Here is a 20320-nt window from a genome sequence, read left to right as displayed (position 1 = left end):
GTGGGGCTATCTCAAAAACAAAGATTTCAAACAAAAACCAACAACATGTGAAAATATGATTGAGCGAATCAGAAATGCCGAAATTCAAGTCGATATCTCAGGGTACATTCAATATGCATTGAATTCCTATTAACATTCCACCAATCTATGTTACGTTGTAAAATTAGACAATCTTTTATGTTATCTATGACTTTGATTATTTTAAGATCATCTGCATATAATAAGATTTTACAGGCGTGACTTACACTTTTAACAATATCGTGTATAAATAATATGACAAATAATAGGGGACCTAAATTTGAGCCTTGAACCAATCCGGATAGACAATCGTAAACAAAAGATTTGTGACCACTATACTCTACAAACTGTTTTTGATCAGCAAGTATAGATCTAAGTAAAGACACTAAATTATTACATAATCCAAAAGATTTTAATTTGTTTAACATAATCCTGTGATTTACCTTATCAAATGCTTTTGACAAATCTGTATAAACAAAGTGTATAAATTCACAAAGATTTACTAGTTGATTTACCTTGAACAAATCCATATTGAAAGTCGGGTATTTGATGAATAACATGACTATAAATAATCTTAGATAATATGGTCTCAAACAGTTTAGCGAAATTAGGTATGATAGCTATCGGTCTGTAATTAGTAACATCTTTGTTTAATCCTGATTTAAATATTGGACAGACCTTCGCTGTCTTCCAAACAGATGGAAAAACCGCCGACTCAACAATTAGATTGAATAAATAACACAAAGGTTTTGCTAAACATGAAATACAGTCCCGAACAAAGAAAGCAGGAATGTTGTCAGTACCCATCGTTAAGTTAGGTCTAATCTTCCGATTAGCTTCAATAATGCCATTTTCCGTGATATTAAATTTGTGTAGCACTGGTATATTAAAATCACAACCAAGAATTTTGTCACATATCAACATATCACAGTTACACATATCATAGACAGAATTATCACAATTGGACATATCACAGCATTTGGAATCACCTGATAGAGGATCTGTAGAAGAATCACAGAAAACGCTAGAAAAGTGCTGTGCAAAACCATCGACAATAGACTGTGGGTTCGATAAAATGTGATATGTGGAGTAGTCGATGGTACACTAATTGAAATAGATGCTCCTTCAGAAAATGAAGCTGCATTCATTGATCGGAACGGGCATCATTCCTTAAATGTTATTACACCTTCCATTTCTGTAATGCGAATTGGCCAGGCAGTGTCAATGATGCTCGAGTTTTAAAAAATTTAAGTTTGTATACCTAAATGAGGCAAGGATGGAGGTCATTTCCTGATGGTGTGTTAATGGGCGACTCCATTTATCCTTTAAAAACGAGGCTTATTCCACCCGTCGTTGGAAATCCGAATGATCCATCACAACGGCGTTTTCGGATTGCTTATAAACGTACCTGTTCGGCTATAGAAAGGGCTATTGGAATACTGAAGGAAAAGTTTCCGTGCTTGACATATTTACGTTTAAAACTATCACATGCAGCCCAGGTTGTGATATGCTCGGTTGTTCTCTGCAACATAACAAAAAAGCCAGTAACTGTACGTGTCAACAACGTACCCGTCGAAGACGATCACGATGTCAAAAATTAAAGTTTTTTTATAACTATCTTATTAATGCGTAAAAATACTAAAACCAAAAATACAAACTAAGATAACTCTCCAAAGGTCAATTCATTCTCACATTCTCGTCCAATGTTGAAGTCTGAAGGCTGTAAGCCCAGGCTTCGCTCCTTTTCCAGTAGTTCAAGCCTGAGTTTATAGTTCATCAGCTTCAGCTGCTCTATTTCTTATTCCAACTTGAGGTTTTTCGAGTGGGATACATCGCTTTCCGTGGGCTGACGTTTGTGTTGGTCACAATTTTCAGTTCCCGTTCGAGGAAGCCTAGGCGCTGATGGTGGTGCAGATAATGCAGGATTTTGTGCCCCCGGTGATAGCTGGGGTAGATTTGCTCCAAAGTCTCTTCATTTTGCATTGAATCAGCTATGCCAAGGCCTTTTACGTTTAGTGATTCTTTTCCCATAATTTGTAGAACTAAATCGTCCACTTCAGTCATTTTGTATTCGGTGCCACCCTCCATTCCACTGCGTCGTTTGTTATCTATTTTAAGCTAGAAAGAACAAGTACATCTACATTAGAAAATGCCACAACGGCTAAAAATGGCAATTTACTATAGTTTATTTAAAGATTTCCCCAGATGGTATCCCGCACATGCGCAAAATCGTTGTCGTTCGTGATAATCCCTATCGACACAGCGTATTCTTTCACCTCATTTCACTTTTCTTGCTTTGTAGTTCGCGTCAACGTTGAACAAAATTTTCCAAAGAGGATCTCTTTGTCGTTGTGTATTTTTTGTAAAAGACTTAGTTGCTTCACACATTTTAGCGAACTTTTATTATCAGCACCACTGGTTGACGCCATGATTAGCCACTCATTAAGATTAATACTCCAATTATTTTATATGCCGAATTTAAGAAAAACGCATGGCAACTGCATTAGTTCTGTGAGTTTTTATATACGTTATAATTGATTCTAGGCTTTATCTGCACGTTTTTTAATATATGTTATCTATTCTTCTCCAGCCCCTGATAAATAAACCCCCAATACTCAATATACCCTGGTAGCTCTGCTACCTATGTAAAATAACTTTATGAAATGTATAGTTATACCCACGTAAAAATATGGATCCACTTAAGTACATTTATGAAACAATACATATTATTGACATTAGTAAATTTGTCCTTGACAAGTTTTTCTTTGTTGTCCCTAGATTAAACTCCAGATAAATTCCTTTATTTTATGCACCTCCCTGTAAAACGAATGCTCTAAGTAGATCGCCCGTTGCGCTTATGTGCAACTATTGCAACTTAATTAGCAGTGACTGTAATTTCAATTTCGATTCAGCTCAACATATGTAAATCACTTCTAAAGTTGTTAGTCTTGTAATTGTATTAATATTATCCCTATTTGTTATTAATATGTTTAGTTTGAGGTTACTCCTATAAATATTTAAGTTTAAATTTCTGATCTTAACGGTCTACTATATTATTTTCATTAATTTTGTAATTACCCTAATTTTCATTCTTATTTTTTATTAATATCTTTAATAGGAGTATGTACTTACTCATAGATTCGTTTAAGTTTAAGACTCTAATCTGAGCGATTTAAATATTATTTTGTTTTCTTTAATTTGTAATGATTCTAATTTTCGTATTCATTTATTGTTAATATGTTCAATATGTGCTTACTCTTACATACATTCAAGTCTCCTGCTTAATTATCATTTATATGCTTCATTTTTTTCTAATTGTTTCCTGTAATTGGGTGTTTTTTGCCTGTTGGAAATAAAGATGATTATTATTATTATTAATGTTAATATTATTATCTAATAGAAGGTAATTATGAAAAGCACTGAATATGATTTGAAAGGTTAAATTAACTATGTAATAAGAAAGGTTTGTGGTTACAACTAAAAGTTTGTTTGTTAATGTTTACTCAATGACTCTTCCCGAAATTTCGTTTTTATTATTCAGAGAATCCTCTATGTATCCTTCCATATCACAATTCGAATACCAGCCACCGTGTTTCTTTACAACTGTTATATCTGCCCCAGAATCTACTAATAGACTGCACTCGAACGCCTAAAACTATGACCCGTGTATTCTTCTGGATTTTCAAGAGCTAGAAAATGTGCAATTTTTCTGGGAATTGTTGAAAAAGTGCTCACTCTCACAGTTTGTAGCGTGCATTTTTGTTCTTGTAATTGATGAACAACCGTTTGTGTGAATATTCTGTATTTACGAAAAACGTTAGCAGCAGGAACAGAGTTATTTGCATTGATGATATTAAATATTCTGGGTTTATGAGTCTTCATGTCCGGAATTTGAACTACAAATGCGCTACTTCTGTCTTCAACATCATCGACTGATATGACCACCAATTCACCAATTCTACATCCTCCAAAAACTCCCACGATAAAAATTACTTTTTGCAGTAAGTATTCATTATCAGAAGCATTATTTAAAAACCTTTCCATTTCTTCGCGTGTGAACACCCTGGATTTCTTTGGTCTGTGCCCGACAGCTGTTGTTTTAGGGAAGCTGACACTTGATGAAATCTATAACAATGAATAGTTTGAACCTCATAAATAATCACTACGATGTCATAAACCTGCTTATACCAATATTTTGGGAATAATTCGACCATAGTCCGTCGAAGATTTAGAATTTTTAGACTGTTCAGAAGTATAAGCTAAAATTATTCTTTCGTCTACTCCTTTCACATGCTTTCGCTTCGATCATTCACAAAAATTCATATACTATGTTTATTCATATTTATTGATGCTTTCCTATGAAAAGGTAGGTTTCAAGTTAACGTTAACATAGCATGCATGTGTTTCTAGTGAGTTTTTCAAATATAATATAACAAGTGGTCTGATTTTTTCCGACAAAATTTGTGACACAAATTAACGAGTAGCTGTTGCGACGAAAATCACACGAGTCGACGAAGGAGACGAGTGTGATTTTCCAAAAGCAACAGCTACGAGTTAATTTTCACACAAATTTTGCTGAAAAAATCAGATCACGGGTTATATTCGGCTTGACAATCCAAAGAGAAAATTTTTATTTACTTTTTACGGACAATAATTCACATGATTTATAGTTAGCGTATTCGTTGAGTAACCATACCTACTTAGTCTAAATAGTAACAAAACAACAAGGCAAAACGTAAATAAACTTCTAAACATCAAATTTTGTGTGTGCTGCTGGTTGATTTTTTTAATTCTGGGAGCAAGATTTGGTAATAAGTCTGTGTATGAAATTCGAAATGCAGTGAAAGAAAGTCAGTGCCGAAAGACCGCAAGAACGCAAGATTCAATTTGGAAGCAGTTTACAGAATTTTGTGAAATACGCAAGTTTCCTCTAAATAAAGCAGTCGAAATGAACGAGGTGGCCAGTATTTTGGAAGATTATGCCTTTAACGCCAACAGAAAAGTAATTTGTATTATCGTTTTTTTATTAAAGTTCATTTGACAAGTTTGACAAATTAATTTGACATAATTTATTTCGCTGAAAAACAGTGTTGTTGCCTGACAGAAGAATGTTTTTTCACTGAAAAAAATTTTCGGTGAATGCCATTGGACAAATTTCAAACAATTCTGCCATTGTATTGGTTAAGAATTTTCGAGTTGGATTGTCCATATAAAATATTTTAATGACGTCATCAACAGTTTAGGACGGACACATATTTTGAATAGGTGCAGGTTAATACTATTAATAGCAGTACTGTATCCTCAAACTTTCAGAAAAATGAGATGGGCAGTAAAACATGTCACCGCATTCATTATTTTTCTTAATCACCTAGTATAAGCAATAAAAAAATATTAATGCATATATAAACCACAAGTATAGACTCTTAATACTGTGTATATTTTAAATTTATTGGGTAAAATGTTGAGATGACGTCATCAACTTATTTCTGGAGGGAATAACGGATATATTTTAATCAACGATTCACCATGCTTACGATAACTGCAAAACGTTAGAGATTTCAGACTCGCTTTTACATGTTCAAAAAAATTATATAAAATTTTGTTTTTTATGTCATTTTAAAAAATTAATTAACATTTACTATTGCTTAAAGAAGACTCGGAATTAGATGTTCAAAAGCAAGAATTTGGAGAAGTAAGTGTTGGTTTGGGTATCTCGAAAAATGCGTTGCAAATTTGTAAGTTTTTTTAATAGAGGTCACGCTCTTTTGATGATAGTGTTAAGTTCTTATCTATTATTACATCATTCACGAACATTTGTTAAATACGATTGTAATGTAGTCGCAATTTTTATGTATTTTTCCATTAAACACGATTGTCTTTCTTTTTTTGTAGGGGTTGTGTATTTTTCTTGTACTCATTAAAATATCATCAAATCGTTTAGTCTGATTTTACGTGACATTCTTTCGATTATAAACAATTAAACATAAATAATAAAACATTTAAGCGTCAGATTGCTATTACCTAGTGTTGAAGGACAAGGGTTGTTAGAGATGGATTATATTAAGTTCAACATGGTGAGTCATCAGAATCTGACAACGGACTGTCAGTCAGTAGAGTAACATGCACACTTGAGAAGGGGGTGGTTTTTAAATTTATTTTTTTAAATCGCAAACCATAACGCACGGCAACATAAACTTAAGTGACTTGGTCAACACGCTAGCACGAATGCGAATAATTCTATTAGGCACTAATCTAAGCAGGTACAGTACCCATTGAAGGTAGAAAAGTTCACTATGACACAGAAACGATGACGGACGTCCCTGAGGCTGCGCCCATTCGAAAATGCTGGATATGTTTCATTGATTTCTGACCTCTGAAAGGCTAGAAAGTCAGCGATTCCACGATACATTTTTCAATGAGTCGGGAAAAGCCTGAAAGCGGGCAGCAATGACGCGTAAGCGGTCAGAAATGACCTACTGTCTACGGTACCCTCGATTTGAACTTTGAATGTCAAATTATCAAATGAAAGTATTTACTGCAATGGCGGCCGCACGACAAATTTTGGTTTGGCAAATTTTTCTGAAAATAGTGATTGTGATACTCTGATAATGATAACGAAGACCAGAGACGTCACCACAGAACAGGACGTCACTATCCACTTCAATACCTCTCATAAATGTCGTATACGCATGCGTCGTTTTAGCGTGGTTTTGAGGAGCTTCGCCCCCGCAGCTAACTTTTGTTACAATTGGAGCTGGGCGGTCGAAATTTATTTACCCCCACTATCGGCCCGCAGTACCTATCGCTACAGCCTTGCCTTGCTCGCTTCTCGCTTTCCAGTTGTGGATTATTTTTGATAATTCACACAAATAGTTTTATTGTCAACGAGACGGATACCTGAACATTATTAGAATTATTATTACTCTTATTTCGTGAACATGGATTTTCAAATCATCAACTGACATGCCGTTAACATTATTTTTCGCGTAATTTTCTTCGCGATACGTAACGTTGGCTGCAAGCCACTGACCTGCCGGAGTAGGGGTCAATTCAAGTGATAGTGAAAATGAAGACCAGAGATTAGTCAGGCAGCCGTTACGGTTCACCAGATTTCGATTGATTTGCTATTGAAATTCGTTAAAAAAGTAAACAAAAAACCGGCACTACTACGAATGAGGTTATGTTGACAATTCAAGGACATAATTGACATATGCCGTTGCTAAAAGTTTTGTGCGACAGTGTGATGATTAATTTTTCTGCAGATTTTCGCAACTCTGGAGGAGTAAACTCTCTTTCACAATTTTATTTGTTAAAAAACTGAGAAAATGCAAATTTGGTTACAGATTTTGTGTGATTTTTGTTAATTAATTTAACAAAATGTCAATCGTCCAGCGCCCACTAAGTGTTAATATCTCACTGAAATAAACCGTACGTATTATTATAGAGGTAGGTTTTTATTATAGTATTGTTGCTTGTATTATTAAATGATTGTGAATAATAGTAATTATATACCAAGGGAGAGAAAACAATTTTTATAGCCGAGCTGAATTATACCCGAGACGCGTAGCGTCGAGGGTAATAATGAAAGCGAGGCTATAAAATGGTTCTCTCCCGTGGTTTATATATTATTTTTTTCACTACTAGCACATTTGTTTAACTTTTCTTTAATGACAATGTATAAAAGTCGGAACGAATTTAAGATATCCATGAAAATCAAATAGCCTGTGAAAACAAATGAATAAAAATGACATTAAACCAAAAATCTTAATAAAGAGCAAAATGTCGACTAGCGACGAAGATACTAGTGTGTGCACCCCGCCAGAAATCCGAAAAGAAGCAAGTAACGTGCAGTGTGATCAATTACTGTCACAAAAATCAAAAGAGTTCTACTTAAAAGTTTACGCACAATTCAAAGATTGGTGCAAAATTAAAAAAGTGGCCAAAGTGTCAGAAAATGTCCTTCTTGTTTATATGGAAGAAAAAGCTAAAAACAAAAAAGCTTCCAATCTATGGGCCACATTTTCTATGTTAAAACAAACTCTTAAATTAAAAGAAAATGTGGATATTTCAAAATATTATAAAGTAATTGCTTTTTTCTACTCATTAAGGTTGAAGTTTGTCATTTTCCCATCGCTGGCAGTGGATGAAATTTCATTTCACCCTCTAGTGGAAAAATACTCGGCCGTCTACGATTTTAACGGGTCGTCCAGCCTGAGCGTTGCGCAGCTAGCGAAACGTGTCGCGTATCGCCTGCACCGACCGCACCGTCCGCTTCGCGCGCTTCGAAAATCATGACGCCTAGGCTGGACGACCCGTTAGTGTTTGACGTTTAATACTGCTAGTTTACACAAGTGAAAACAATGAACATGAGTGAGACTGACGAAGTTTCTGAAGAAATTTTGAATGCTGCCAATGCGGCATTTTCGAATCTGATACAAGTGCAGTTATTGATACAGGAAGCAGCCAACTAAGTTTAAACAAAGATACAAGTTCAAATAATACTTACGATAAAAGTGTAAATATTATTGGTGATAATTGCACAAATTGTTCTATTACAGTTAATGTATTTCAAAAATAAAATACCTACCATAAACAAACATTTATTTCCTAATTTCTTAGAAAAAATAGTATATGCAACTCGCGGATGAAGAAATTTCAACGGCTCGAGTTTCTTTTTCGCACTCGCTCGTTGCACTCGCTCGTGTGAAAAAATCACTCTCGCCGTTGAAATTCAACTTCATCCACTAGTTCCATAATGTACTATTCTCAAACGCAAAAATGATTCCTACACACCCAAAAAGGCGGCTGTTTTTGAGAAGCATCAAATCACAAAATTTATTTTAGAAGCACCTGATGAAATTTTTCTTTCGTCTAAGGTAATTCTGTTAATTGACAATGAGATTTTAAAAAACGCCAAATTACATTTGCTTCCAGGTTATTCTCATTATAGGAATTGCAGGAGCTTGTCGGACAGATGAGCTCTGCAACATGAAAATGACAGATGTAGATACACGAGAGGATATGATAGTCATAAATATCCCTCAAACAAAAACAAAATCTTCTCGAAAATTTGTCATTATGGAGCCCACCTGGATTGATGTGGTTAAAAAATACTTGACAAAAAGGCCGTCTCCTGATATGGCAAGGCTTTTCATTGGGTTTAGAGGTGGAAAACCGACTAGACAAAACATGGGACATAATACGATAAGCAAGACACCTTATAAAATAGCTCAATACCTACAACTGCCAAATGTCGACGAATTTACTGGCCATACATTGAGGCGAACATCAGCGACTATTTTGGCTGATATGGGTGGGGACATATTATCACTCAAACGCCATGGGGGCTGGAAAAGCTCAATGGTTGCTGAAGGGTATGTTGAGGAGTCTCTCACTGACAAAAGAAGAATTGCAAATATAATTCAGGGAACACCTCATCACATTAACCTACCTGCTCCTAGCTCTTCCAATATTTTATGTGAGAGGAGTGAAGAAGTGTGTAGTGAAATGCCATCTACTTCCACACATGCTGCTACAAACAGTGAAATAACTATACCGGTGGAGAACTTTACCTCCAATCGCAATACATCGGGAATCAATATGACGTGCCACAACTGCACAATTAACTATTATTTCAAATAATTATAGTTGAGGTGTTAATCTTTAGTTACTTTGTTGTTAATACTTATTATTCTCAATTTTTTAATAAACATTTGTCTTTCGAATAACACAATATTATTTCTACATTAACATTTTCATTATTTATTATAAAAATACTACTTCTTAACAGATTACACAAATTAGAGGTTAAAAATGTCGCGTGCTCGTAAGAATAACTGCAATAGATTTTTCATGATTGCTCTGGTGGCATTCTTGCTGGAGTGTGGTCCAGGCGGCAAATTTAAGATTTCGCAAGAAATTTCAGCTTCCCAGTTCTACATCATCTGTCATTAATAAACAATGTATAAAATGTGGCAGCTTAATGTCAAGTAAACACCTCAACTACGACATTCTAAGGTAACCATGGCAATACTGTCAATTATTTTCATTATCTACTAGTAGGAGAGAAAAATCCATTATTGGGTAAGGTGGAGAACAGTAATTTCTCAAGCATCAAACACGATATATAATGAAGTCTTCTGAGGCTAGTAGTGAAAAAAATATTTTACAACTTGTTTCAAAATGATTTTCATCTAGTCGCCTATGGTTGCAGATTTTCATCAAGTGAAAGATAGGAGTTGAAGCGATTTCAAAGCTAACTAGATAAAAATCATTTTGAAACACCCTTTACAAAGCCCGGCAAAAGTATCATTCCTGTCTCGAGAACTAGTTCACCTCGAGGCTGCGCCTCTCGATAAACTAGGTATAGTTCTCTCGACAGGAATTAAATACTTTCTTCCTCAGTATGTAATATACCAATAGTTAGGTACTTATTAGTTGCAATTCTTTATATGATATTTTGTCGAATAACCAAGTTTAGTAAATACTAATAATGATGTCATAAACAATAGAGTTAACATTAAGAGAAAACTCTCAAAGTCTGCTTCGCATCCCAGCCACTGTGTAATAATAAAACTGCACTATTTTTTTGATAAACCATCTTGTATACATTTTTCTTAGCAATATATGAGCCATTATCCTTGTATTTCAAAACGATATCACATTCACCTTTGGCAGTAAGTTCTATCAGGATATTCTTTTCTCACTCGATGACTTGAATCGCTCTGCAATACGGACAACTCAGGACGAAAATGGTAATCACGTTTGGGTTTAGATTTATATATTTGATCTTAAAATTTTGTTAGTCAGAAGAATCGTATCTAGAGATGTCAAAATGCTCATCACTTTTTCGAGATCTTCAGCAACTTTACAATGTTAGTACCTACATTTCTGTGAAAATACTTAAATTAAAAAGAATTGACAATGGATCGGTTAAAACAGATGTACAATGTTTGAAAATGAACGCCAGTATGCCATCAGGACCCCAAATATTATTCGTTTAAAGTTTCCTAGTAACAACTGGTAACATCTAATATTTTATTTTCGTCACTTGCATGCAGACTTATTACATTAAACTTCATATGATTTTGGAGAAATTTGACACCATAAAGTCCCTAATGCACTAGAAGGTATGCAAATAATGTTACATAAGGAAATACAGACCTAATTTTGTAGAACAAAAAATTCCAAAGTAGATGGAATGAAAATAAAGACTACATTGGAGTGTGGTACTAATAGCCCGAAGATGTGATATATTTTATCTAAGTGTATTTCTTAACTTATAGGAATTATCGAAAAAGCTGGATTTGTTGGACTATTTCAGGGACGAGGAAAATTCTACCTAATTAATTTTAGACAAAGTTTTGCAACATTATTATTGTGGTGAAAAACGCTGATCTGGCTATCGTTTTCAGTTTTTCATTGTGACTAAATAATCTTCTCTGAGCAGTTACTTATTTAGAAAATAAAATAACTTTTGTTGTTTCTTTATTTTTCTATGGAAGAAAAACCTTACTCTTATTAATAATTATAAATTTGTAAATTTGGCATTTGTAAATTTTTTACACTATATTTGACAGTTTTCAGATCATACAGTATTTATTTTTACGTTGCTAAAAGTCAAAGTTCAACATTCAAACTACTTTTTCACCTTCATAGCGTGCAGCGCATAATGCAAAATGTAGGGATTTTCTATAAAATACCATTTATTAATAAAAGGGTTGTACACCATTCCACTGCTAAAAATCGTATCGCACTCTTCTGCAAAATGCCATAAACTAAAATATGTACTTAACTTTACTGAAACCTGAATACCTTTCTGAAGTAACTGTTTCAGATCGTCGAGGTCGACAAACATATCATAGTGGTGGGTCCCTTCAGGTACCAGTCGAAAAATTTTTTCCGCTACCGTAATGCCAAAAAATCCCGAGATCACAGACTTGCTGTTCGTTGTGACGAACATAGATCCTCCTGGTTTAAGACATTTGACGCAACACTTGATGAATTCACCCTTTTTTTCAACGTGTTCGATAACTTCGGAAGCCACCACGACGTCGTAATTTTCCATATTTTCGTCAACGTATTCTTCAATTGTCGACTGTACATAGTTTAAATTCGAAAGATTCTTTTTTTCTAAACGTGAAATTGCTACATTTAACATGTCGCTGTTGCAGTCCAAACCTACGACATTTCCTCCTAAACGACTCAAAGGCTCTGACAAAAATCCACCTAGAATGCCATATTTCAAAAATTTTTTTACAACAAAATTATAAATATTTTTAATCAACGTATTTACCTCCGCAACCCACGTCTAAAATAGACAATCCGGAAAGTGGAGTACTTTCTGTTATAGCGGGTTTAAAAGCACCGATAGCACCTAAGCGATCTCTAATCCAAGGAATTCGTAATAAATTCATCGCATGAAGAGGTTTTACTGTACCGTTAGGATCCCACCATTTCTCAGACATTTTAGAGAATATTTCTGTTTGTTTTGATTCTAAGGTTCTTCTTGTTGAAAAAGACCTAAAATTAGCTTTGTTAATTCGGAAATAATTTGTGAGGTTATAGTATTTTATAGTTTCGGAAATGTTTCACCCTTAATAACCTGCGTTCATTAATTATTTACTCCCTGGTTTTCATCGATCTATGGGAAACTGATTTACTCATTTTATCCAGTTTTCTTTTTGAGTAAATTAGTACAACACTCAATTAATGGCACCTTATCACACTGATGTATGATTAAGTAATTTATAAAAAAAAACAACACCTTCATTCTTTAATTTTGAAAAGTTCGGAAAATCGTTGAACACATTTGCAAAAAACAATATTTTGAAGGGTTTCTTCTAACAATGTCTACAAATTAGTTAAAAGAGAGACAATATTCTGATAATTTTTTGCTCTTGAGATGATAGTTAATGAAGAATTTTATTTTTAAATATAACTTGAAAAATAAATCAAACGATATTAAATTCTACCCCAAATTGGTGTACACGATTTGGAAAAAATAAATAACACTGTTACTATATCTGTTAAATTACAAAAGCTTAATATTTTTTCAAAAGAGAAACTTGACGAGTCACAAATAAATTAAGGTCGTCGAAAATAGCGAAAAAATTATTATTTTGGGTTTTACATGCTGAAACAACACCACCTACAAAGATATACAATTATTTACATTACGTTTTAATAGTCTCATTGTTGGGCATATGTTTCAGTAGCACGTCCAGTTTTCACCTCAGAAGTTCAAATTAATTTAATCTCACAGCTTAATAAAATAACAAAAATTCTTAAACTTACCGAAATGTTGCTCCAAACTGGGACATATTTACTACAAACAGTTGAGCAGTGAATTAAAACTCGTTATTTGATAATGTCTACAAGTATAATTTTTATGCAGTGTTATTGCATATTTTTGGATAGCGTATATCAATAGCTTGGCCCTGAACTTTCTGTTGTCATGTATTTTATAATATCAGTGCTCTTATTTACCGATAATTTTTTATCCTTAATGTTTATTTTATTATTTTATGTTAAAATTTAACAAAGGCAAATACTGAAAAAACAATTAGACGCTTATACCTCATTATAATCACTTAAAAAAATTAGTCGAACGTTATTTCGACAGAACTTCCCTCGCTCCTGAAGTACAATGAAACATATCTAGAATTTTCGAATGGGCGCAGCCTCAGGGGCGTCAGTCATCGTTTTTGTGTCATAGTGAACTTTTCTACCTGCAATGGGTATCTGTACCTGCTTAGATTAGTGCCTAATAGAATTATTCGCATTCGTACTAGCGTGTTGACCAAGTCACTTAAGTTTATATTTCCGTGCGTTATGTTTGCGATTTAAAAAAATAAATTTAAAAACCACCCCGTTCTGAAGTGTGCATGTTACGCTACTGACTGACAGTCCGTTGTCAGATTCTGATGACTCACCATGTTGAACTTAATATAATCCATCTCTAACAACCCTTGTCCTTCAACACTAGATAATAGCAATCTGACGCCAAATGTTTATTTATTTATGTTTAATTGTTTATACATCGAAAGAATGTCACGTAAAATCAGACTAAAACATTTGATGATATTTTAATGAGTACAAGGAAAATACACAACACCTACAAGAAAAGAAAAACAATCGTGTTTAATGGAAAAATACATAAAAATTGCGACTACGTTACAATCGTATATAACAAATGTTCGTGAATGATGTAATAATAGATAAGAATTTAACACTATCATCAAAAGAGCGTGACCTCTATTAAAAAAACTTACAAATTTTCAACGCATTTTTCGAGATACCCAAACCAACACTCACTTCTCCAAATTCTTGCTTTTGAACATCTAATTCCGAGTCTTCTTTAAGCAGTAGTAAATGTTAATTAATTTTTTAAAATGACATAACACAAAATTTTATATCATTTTTTTGAACATGTAAAAGCGAGTCTGAAATCTCTAACGTTTTACAGTTATCGTAAGCATGGTGAATCGTTGATTAAAATATATCCGTTTATTCCCTCCAGAAATAACTTGATGACGTCATCTCAACAGTTTACCCAATAAATTTAAAATATACACAGTATTAAGAGTCTATACTTGTGGTTTATATATGCATTAATATTTTTTTGAATTGCTTATACTAGGTGATTAAAAAAAATAATGAATGCGGCGACATGTTTTACTGCCCATCCCATTTTCCTGAAAGTTTGAGGATACAGTACTGATATTAATAGTACTACCCTGCACCTATTCAAAATATGTGTCCGTCCTAAAATGTTGATGACGTCATCAAAATATTTTATATGCAAAAACTCACTAGAAACACATGCATGCTATGTTAACTTTAACTTTAAACTTACCTTTTCATAGGAAAGCATCAATAAATATGAATAAACATTCAGATGAAAAGTAGTATATGAATTTTTGTGAATGGTGGAAGCGAAAGCATGTAAAAGGAGTAGACGAAAGAATAATTTTAGCTTATATTTCTGGACAGTCTAAAAATTCTAAATCTTCGACGGACTATGGTCGAATTATTCCCAAAATATTGGTATAAGCAGGTTTATGACATCGTAATGATTATTTATGAGGTTCAAACTATTCATTGTTATATATTTCATCAAGTGTCAGCTTCCCTAAAACAACAGCTGTCGGGCACAGGCCAAAGAAATCCAGGGTGTTCACACGCGAAGAAATGGAAAGGTTTTTAAATAATGCTTCTGATAATGAATACTTACTGCAAAAAGTAATTTTTATCGTTGGAGTTTTTGGAGGATGTAGAATTGGTGAATTGGTGGTCATATCAGTCGATGATGTTGAAAACAGAGGTATAGCGCATTTGTAGTTCAAATTCCGGACATGAAGACTTATAAACCCAGAATATTTAATATCATCAATGCAAATAACTCTGTTCCTGCTGCTAACGTTTTTCGGAAATACAGAATATTCACACAAACGGTTGTTCATCAATTACAAGAACAAAAATGCACGCTACAAACTGTGAGAGTGAGCACTTTTTCAACAATTCCCAGAAAAATTGCACATTTTCTAGCCCTTGAAAATCCAGAAGAATACACGGGTCATAGTTTTAGGCGTTCGAGTGCAGTCTACTAGTAGATTCTGGGGCAGATATAACAGTTGTAAAGAAACACGGTGGCTGGTATTCGAATTGTGATATGGAAGGATACATAGAGGATTCTCTGAATAATAAAAACGAAATTTTGGGAAGAGTCATTGAGTAAACATTAACAAACAAACTTTTAGTTTTAACCACAAACCTTTCTTATTACATAGTTAATTTAACCTTTCAAATCATATTCAGTGCTTTTCATAATTTCCTTCTATTAGATAATAATATTAATATTAATAATAATAATAATCATCTTTATTTCCAACAGGCAAAAAACACCAATTACAGGAAACAATTAGAAAAAAATGAAGCATATAAATGATAATTAAGCAGGAGACTTGAATGCATGTAAGAGTAAGCACATATTAAACATATTAACAATAAATGAATACGAAAATTAGAATCATTACAAATTAAAGAAAACAAAATAATATTTAAATCGCTCAGATTAGAGTCTTCAACTTAAACGAATCTATGAGTAAGTAGATACTCCTATTAAAGATATTAAAAAAAAATAAGAATGAAAATTAGGGTAATTACAAATTAATGAAAATAATATAGTAGACCGTTAAGATCAGAAATTTAAACTTAAATATTTATAGGAGTAACCTCAAACTAAACATATTAATAACAAATAGGGATAATATTAATACAATTACAAGACTAACAACTTTAGAAGTGATTTACATATGTTGAGCTGAATCGAAATTGAAATTACAGTCACTGCTAATTAAGTTGCAATAGTTGCACATAAGCGCAACGGGCGATCTACTTAGAGCATTAGTTTTACAGGGAGGTGCATAAAATAAAGGAATTTGTCTGGAGTTTAATCTAGGGACAACAAAGAAAAACTTGTCAAGGAGGTATGGACAATCTATTCTATTATTTAGTAAATTGTATGAAAATTTAACAACAATAATTATCCTTATATATTCTCCTTATATTTTTTTCTGAAGTTTATGTTAGTTCATTGATATATACCAATATAGCATTACTTTCAGCTAAATACAATGAACTGGTTATTGAAGTAGATGATATTAAACCAAAATTTGTATTGTTGACTGAAACATGGCTATCTGGTGATATGCCGAATGCGTTAGTTTCTTTGTCAAGTTACACCATTTTCAGGAAAAACAGAGTTGGCAGCAGAGGTGGGGGTGTGTGTATTTTCGTTAATAATCAAATTCTGTCCCAATTTGTAGTAACCCCATTAGGTGCTCAAACGCTAGGCATCGAATCGCTGTTCTTGAAAATACAGAGTAGAACGACTATGTTTGTATTAGGAAGCATATACAGACCACCAAATTCACAGCTTGATAATGATGGGTTCACCTTTAAAGTTCTTGGAGTCATAGCAGCCACATACAAAGAGTTGTTCTTATTTGGGGATTTCAATATGCCTGATATTTCATGGTCGACTAATATTCTTAGCTCTTCTAATGCGTCCTCACAGTTAATGGTAGATCTTTTATCAGGCAGTCATCTCAGTCATCTCAGTCAAGTTATAGACAAACCAACTTGATTTAGAGGGAATCGTTAAATTAATCCGACGTAACCGGAATTTGTGGAAAGCATTTAAACGTACAGGAACTGATTTTGACTATGCAGCCCACAGAATGTTCTCAAACAAACTATCCTCGATTATCCGAGAAGCTAGATCAAAGCACGAGTAACGAATTTCCAGTCAGAAGAATCCCAAAGTTTTTTATAAATATATACGGACACGATTAACGGGCCCAGTCAAAACACTTAGGATAAAGGACGAGAAAGGTCATCTTCTTGATAACTATCAGGCTGTTACCAATATGTTTGCTCATAATTTTTCTAAGATTTTTACAATCCAACCATCTATTGGCAATTTAACAATTAACACCACGGCCTGTTCTAATTCTCTTACTTCAATACACTTCTCGGAAAACATCATTCTCCAGAAACTAAATAAGTTGAAGGGGTCCGGATAGCATAACCGTAAATTTACTTAAAAGATGTGCAAATTTTGTGGCTAAGCCTCTGAGTATTCTCTTCCGTCGCTCATTTACTTCAGGTTTAATTCCTTCAGATTGGAAAAATGCATTTGTCAGGCTAGTTTACAAGAAAGGGGATAAATTTGACCCAGGGAATTATCGTCCGGTTAGTCTTACGTCGATTGTTGTTAAAGTGATGGAATCAGTTATATATGTATGACAGCATGATAACATTCATAGAACACAATACAATACCTTTGCAACAACACGGATTTGTTCCTGGAAAATCGACTGTCACTAGCTTACTCTGTTGTCTTTCGGACTGGACAAAACAATTTGATATGGGTCAGTTTTTGGACGTTGTGTACCTGGACTTTTCCAAGGCATTTGATCGGGTTCCTGTTCCTCGTCTTTTGCTCAGACTTGAGCACTGCGGCATTAAAGCTGGTCTTCTAAAGTGGATTGAAGGTTTTCATGTATTTTTTTACTATTTCTTCTTATTTATATTTATATTTAAATCGAATAGTTTCCTAACACTCATTGGATAAATACTTTATTTGTTTATAGGAGGTATCCCGTAAATAAATAAAATAAAAAAATAATAGTAATATCAATCAGTTGAAGCATTGTTTGTTGAAGGTAGGAGGAGGAAGCCAATGCAAGGAAAAAATACACGAAATATATTGGAGAAAACAGAAACATTCATGATGCGATGAAAAATGTAACATCGAAATTGTGGAAACATATATTTTTTAGAACAATTTTTTATACAGATGTTTAATATTCTGGAAGCTATGAAATGTCGAGGAAACATGAAATCTGGAAATGTTAATGAGTGACTAGAGGTAGGGGGATGTGAAATAAAGCACCCAAACCATGGCCTTTCTAGAAAATTTAAAGGAATAAGAATAAAGTTACAAATTTTAAAACACATCACAGAGACAATTCACAATTTTATTTCACTTCGCTAAATTATGATCAATAATCATCAATGCAGTAAATTTTCTGTAGGTAGTTCTGTTACTTGTTACAAAGCTTTTTTATTGCAAGAATTTCACAACCCACAATACTCTATCGAAAAACTTATATAACGTAAGTCGAAGACAAAAACTTAAACTTTGCATCATTAAATTATCCTGCAATGCATCATTTGAAAACAATTACGATATCGTTAATTCTGGCTGCACGAGAAAAGCACACTGGCGTTGTATTGTGTGAAGTACACATTACAAGTCGAGAATGTCTCGGAACAAGTGTTTGAATTATCTTTGGTTATTCCATTTTTTACATGTGAATACAGAATCGTTAAGTGTGAGTTACACAATGCGGTTTGAAAACTTAACAGAAAGAAAAATTGAAGATTCCCAGCTTATTGAAATTCCGAACGACGTAAACATGTTATCGATTTTTAAAATAACTGTGTCTAAATTACCTTGTAATATATTAGATTTTCAGTATAAAGTAAAGTATCTGATTTTGAAGGAATGTGGAATTCAAGAGGTTACAGAAGATTGCTTTTCTCAGCAGCTGAAAAATGTTGGACACATAAATATGGCAAAAAACAATCTTAAAGTGATAAAAACAGGCACTTTTATGGACATTGATATTGCAGGAATTAATTTAGAAGATAATTTTATCACTGCAATAGAGGATAACGCTTTTATGAATTTATCAAATTTAAAGGAAGTAGCGCTTTCAAGCAACCATTTGCAAGAATTCAATTCTGGTGCCTTTACGTACACTCCAAAACTTGCAGTCTTGTTTTTTGACAACAACAGAATTAAATCCCTTCAAGAAAAATTTTTGGCATTCTTGCAATCTAACAACACATTGCTTGTTTTGGATTTCCAACGTAATAACATAGCCGACATCAGCGAAAAAGCCTTCGACGGAATAGCGGACGGTTTTGCAGCCATCTCATTGGATTTGTCACGGAATTTTATTGAAATCTTACCACCGGGAATTTTTAATTATGGCTACCATTTTTTAAATATTTTTGTAACTGCGAATCCCATCAAAGAAATTCCAGGTTTGCTTTGCGACGAAAAGTGTGACATAGGATATTTTGCGTTTGATTGTGATGGAATTGACATAGAAACTATGAAAAATATGGTGCACTGGGCAATGACGAAGTATATTAATCTGGATGCTAAAAATTGTCCACAATACGACGGTGTTACTTGTTCTCCAGGTGGCGGTTGTTCTAAAAGTGAGGAGAAATACAACACTGTTTTTTTTGCAACGCTTGCAATGATTTGGTTTGTACTGATTTACTTCCTTATTTAATGAAAAAAGTTGATAAGAATTTAAAACAAATTTTGATATTTGTGGCACATATTGTAACACTTAAAAACTAACGCACACAAAATGTTATATTCTGATATTTCAACAGCACTTAAAATGGGCGTATTACTGTAAGTTAGATACTTATTTAGTATATTATATTTGTTTAATTTTTTAATTAGGTATAATATTTTAATTAATTAATTTTTTATTATTTTAAAATGTGTCCTAAATGGTACCCTTCTTGGACATTTTGTATTTTGTTATTGGGTTAAATATATTATTAAGACCCACCACTGACCCGGAAATGACCGGCATTCAGGCAAGACTTCTATCATTACGGGTACTAAGACCAAGTAATGATATGCATTGATTAGATTAACAGAACAACTTTCGAGATTCTAGAATTACAGCATACAAATTAGTCT

The 20320-nt window shown here is 33.5% G+C and overlaps 2 protein-coding genes across 2 annotated transcripts; one reads left to right on the top strand and one right to left on the bottom strand.

Annotated features, from left to right (window-relative positions):
* The first annotated feature begins 8816 nt into the window (after window positions 1-8816).
* Window positions 8817-10021, top strand: LOC135137591 (uncharacterized). The gene is made up of 2 exons (XM_064067282.1): window positions 8817-8894; window positions 8953-10021. The coding sequence occupies exon 2, from the start codon at window positions 9007-9009 to the stop codon at window positions 9658-9660; it is 654 nt and encodes a 217-aa protein (XP_063923352.1). The 5' UTR covers window positions 8817-8894; window positions 8953-9006; the 3' UTR covers window positions 9661-10021.
* A 760-nt stretch (window positions 10022-10781) lies between these two features.
* On the bottom strand, window positions 10782-13408 carry LOC135137590 (ubiquinone biosynthesis O-methyltransferase, mitochondrial-like). The gene is made up of 4 exons (XM_064067281.1): window positions 13315-13408; window positions 12314-12540; window positions 11833-12246; window positions 10782-11778 (listed from the first exon to the last, which is right to left on the bottom strand). The coding sequence occupies exons 1-4, from the start codon at window positions 13338-13340 to the stop codon at window positions 11657-11659; spliced, it is 789 nt and encodes a 262-aa protein (XP_063923351.1). The 5' UTR covers window positions 13341-13408; the 3' UTR covers window positions 10782-11656.
* Window positions 13409-20320: the final 6912 nt, after the last annotated feature.

Source organism: Zophobas morio, unplaced genomic scaffold (genome assembly GCF_036711695.1).
Source record: "Zophobas morio isolate AGI-343-1 ecotype UQ-CSIRO unplaced genomic scaffold, CSIRO_AGI_Zmor_V1 ptg000029l, whole genome shotgun sequence".
In the NCBI taxonomy this organism is placed as follows: Eukaryota; Metazoa; Arthropoda; class Insecta; order Coleoptera; family Tenebrionidae; genus Zophobas; species Zophobas morio.
The sequence above is the reverse complement of the archived record's forward strand: the minus strand, read 5'-3'. Positions and strand labels throughout refer to the sequence as shown.

Coding starts and splice junctions, on each gene's coding strand:
- LOC135137591 (XM_064067282.1), top strand. CDS start 9,007: ATGAAAATGACAGATGTAGATACACGAGAGGATATGATAGTCATAAAT.
- LOC135137590 (XM_064067281.1), bottom strand. CDS start 13,340: ATGTCCCAGTTTGGAGCAACATTTCG. Junction 12,247..12,313: donor TTTAGACGTGGGTTGCGGAG/GTAAATACGTTG, acceptor ATGGCATTCTAG/GTGGATTTTTGTCAGAGCCT. Junction 11,779..11,832: donor GAAACAGTTACTTCAGAAAG/GTATTCAGGTTT, acceptor GGCATTTTGCAG/AAGAGTGCGATACGATTTTT.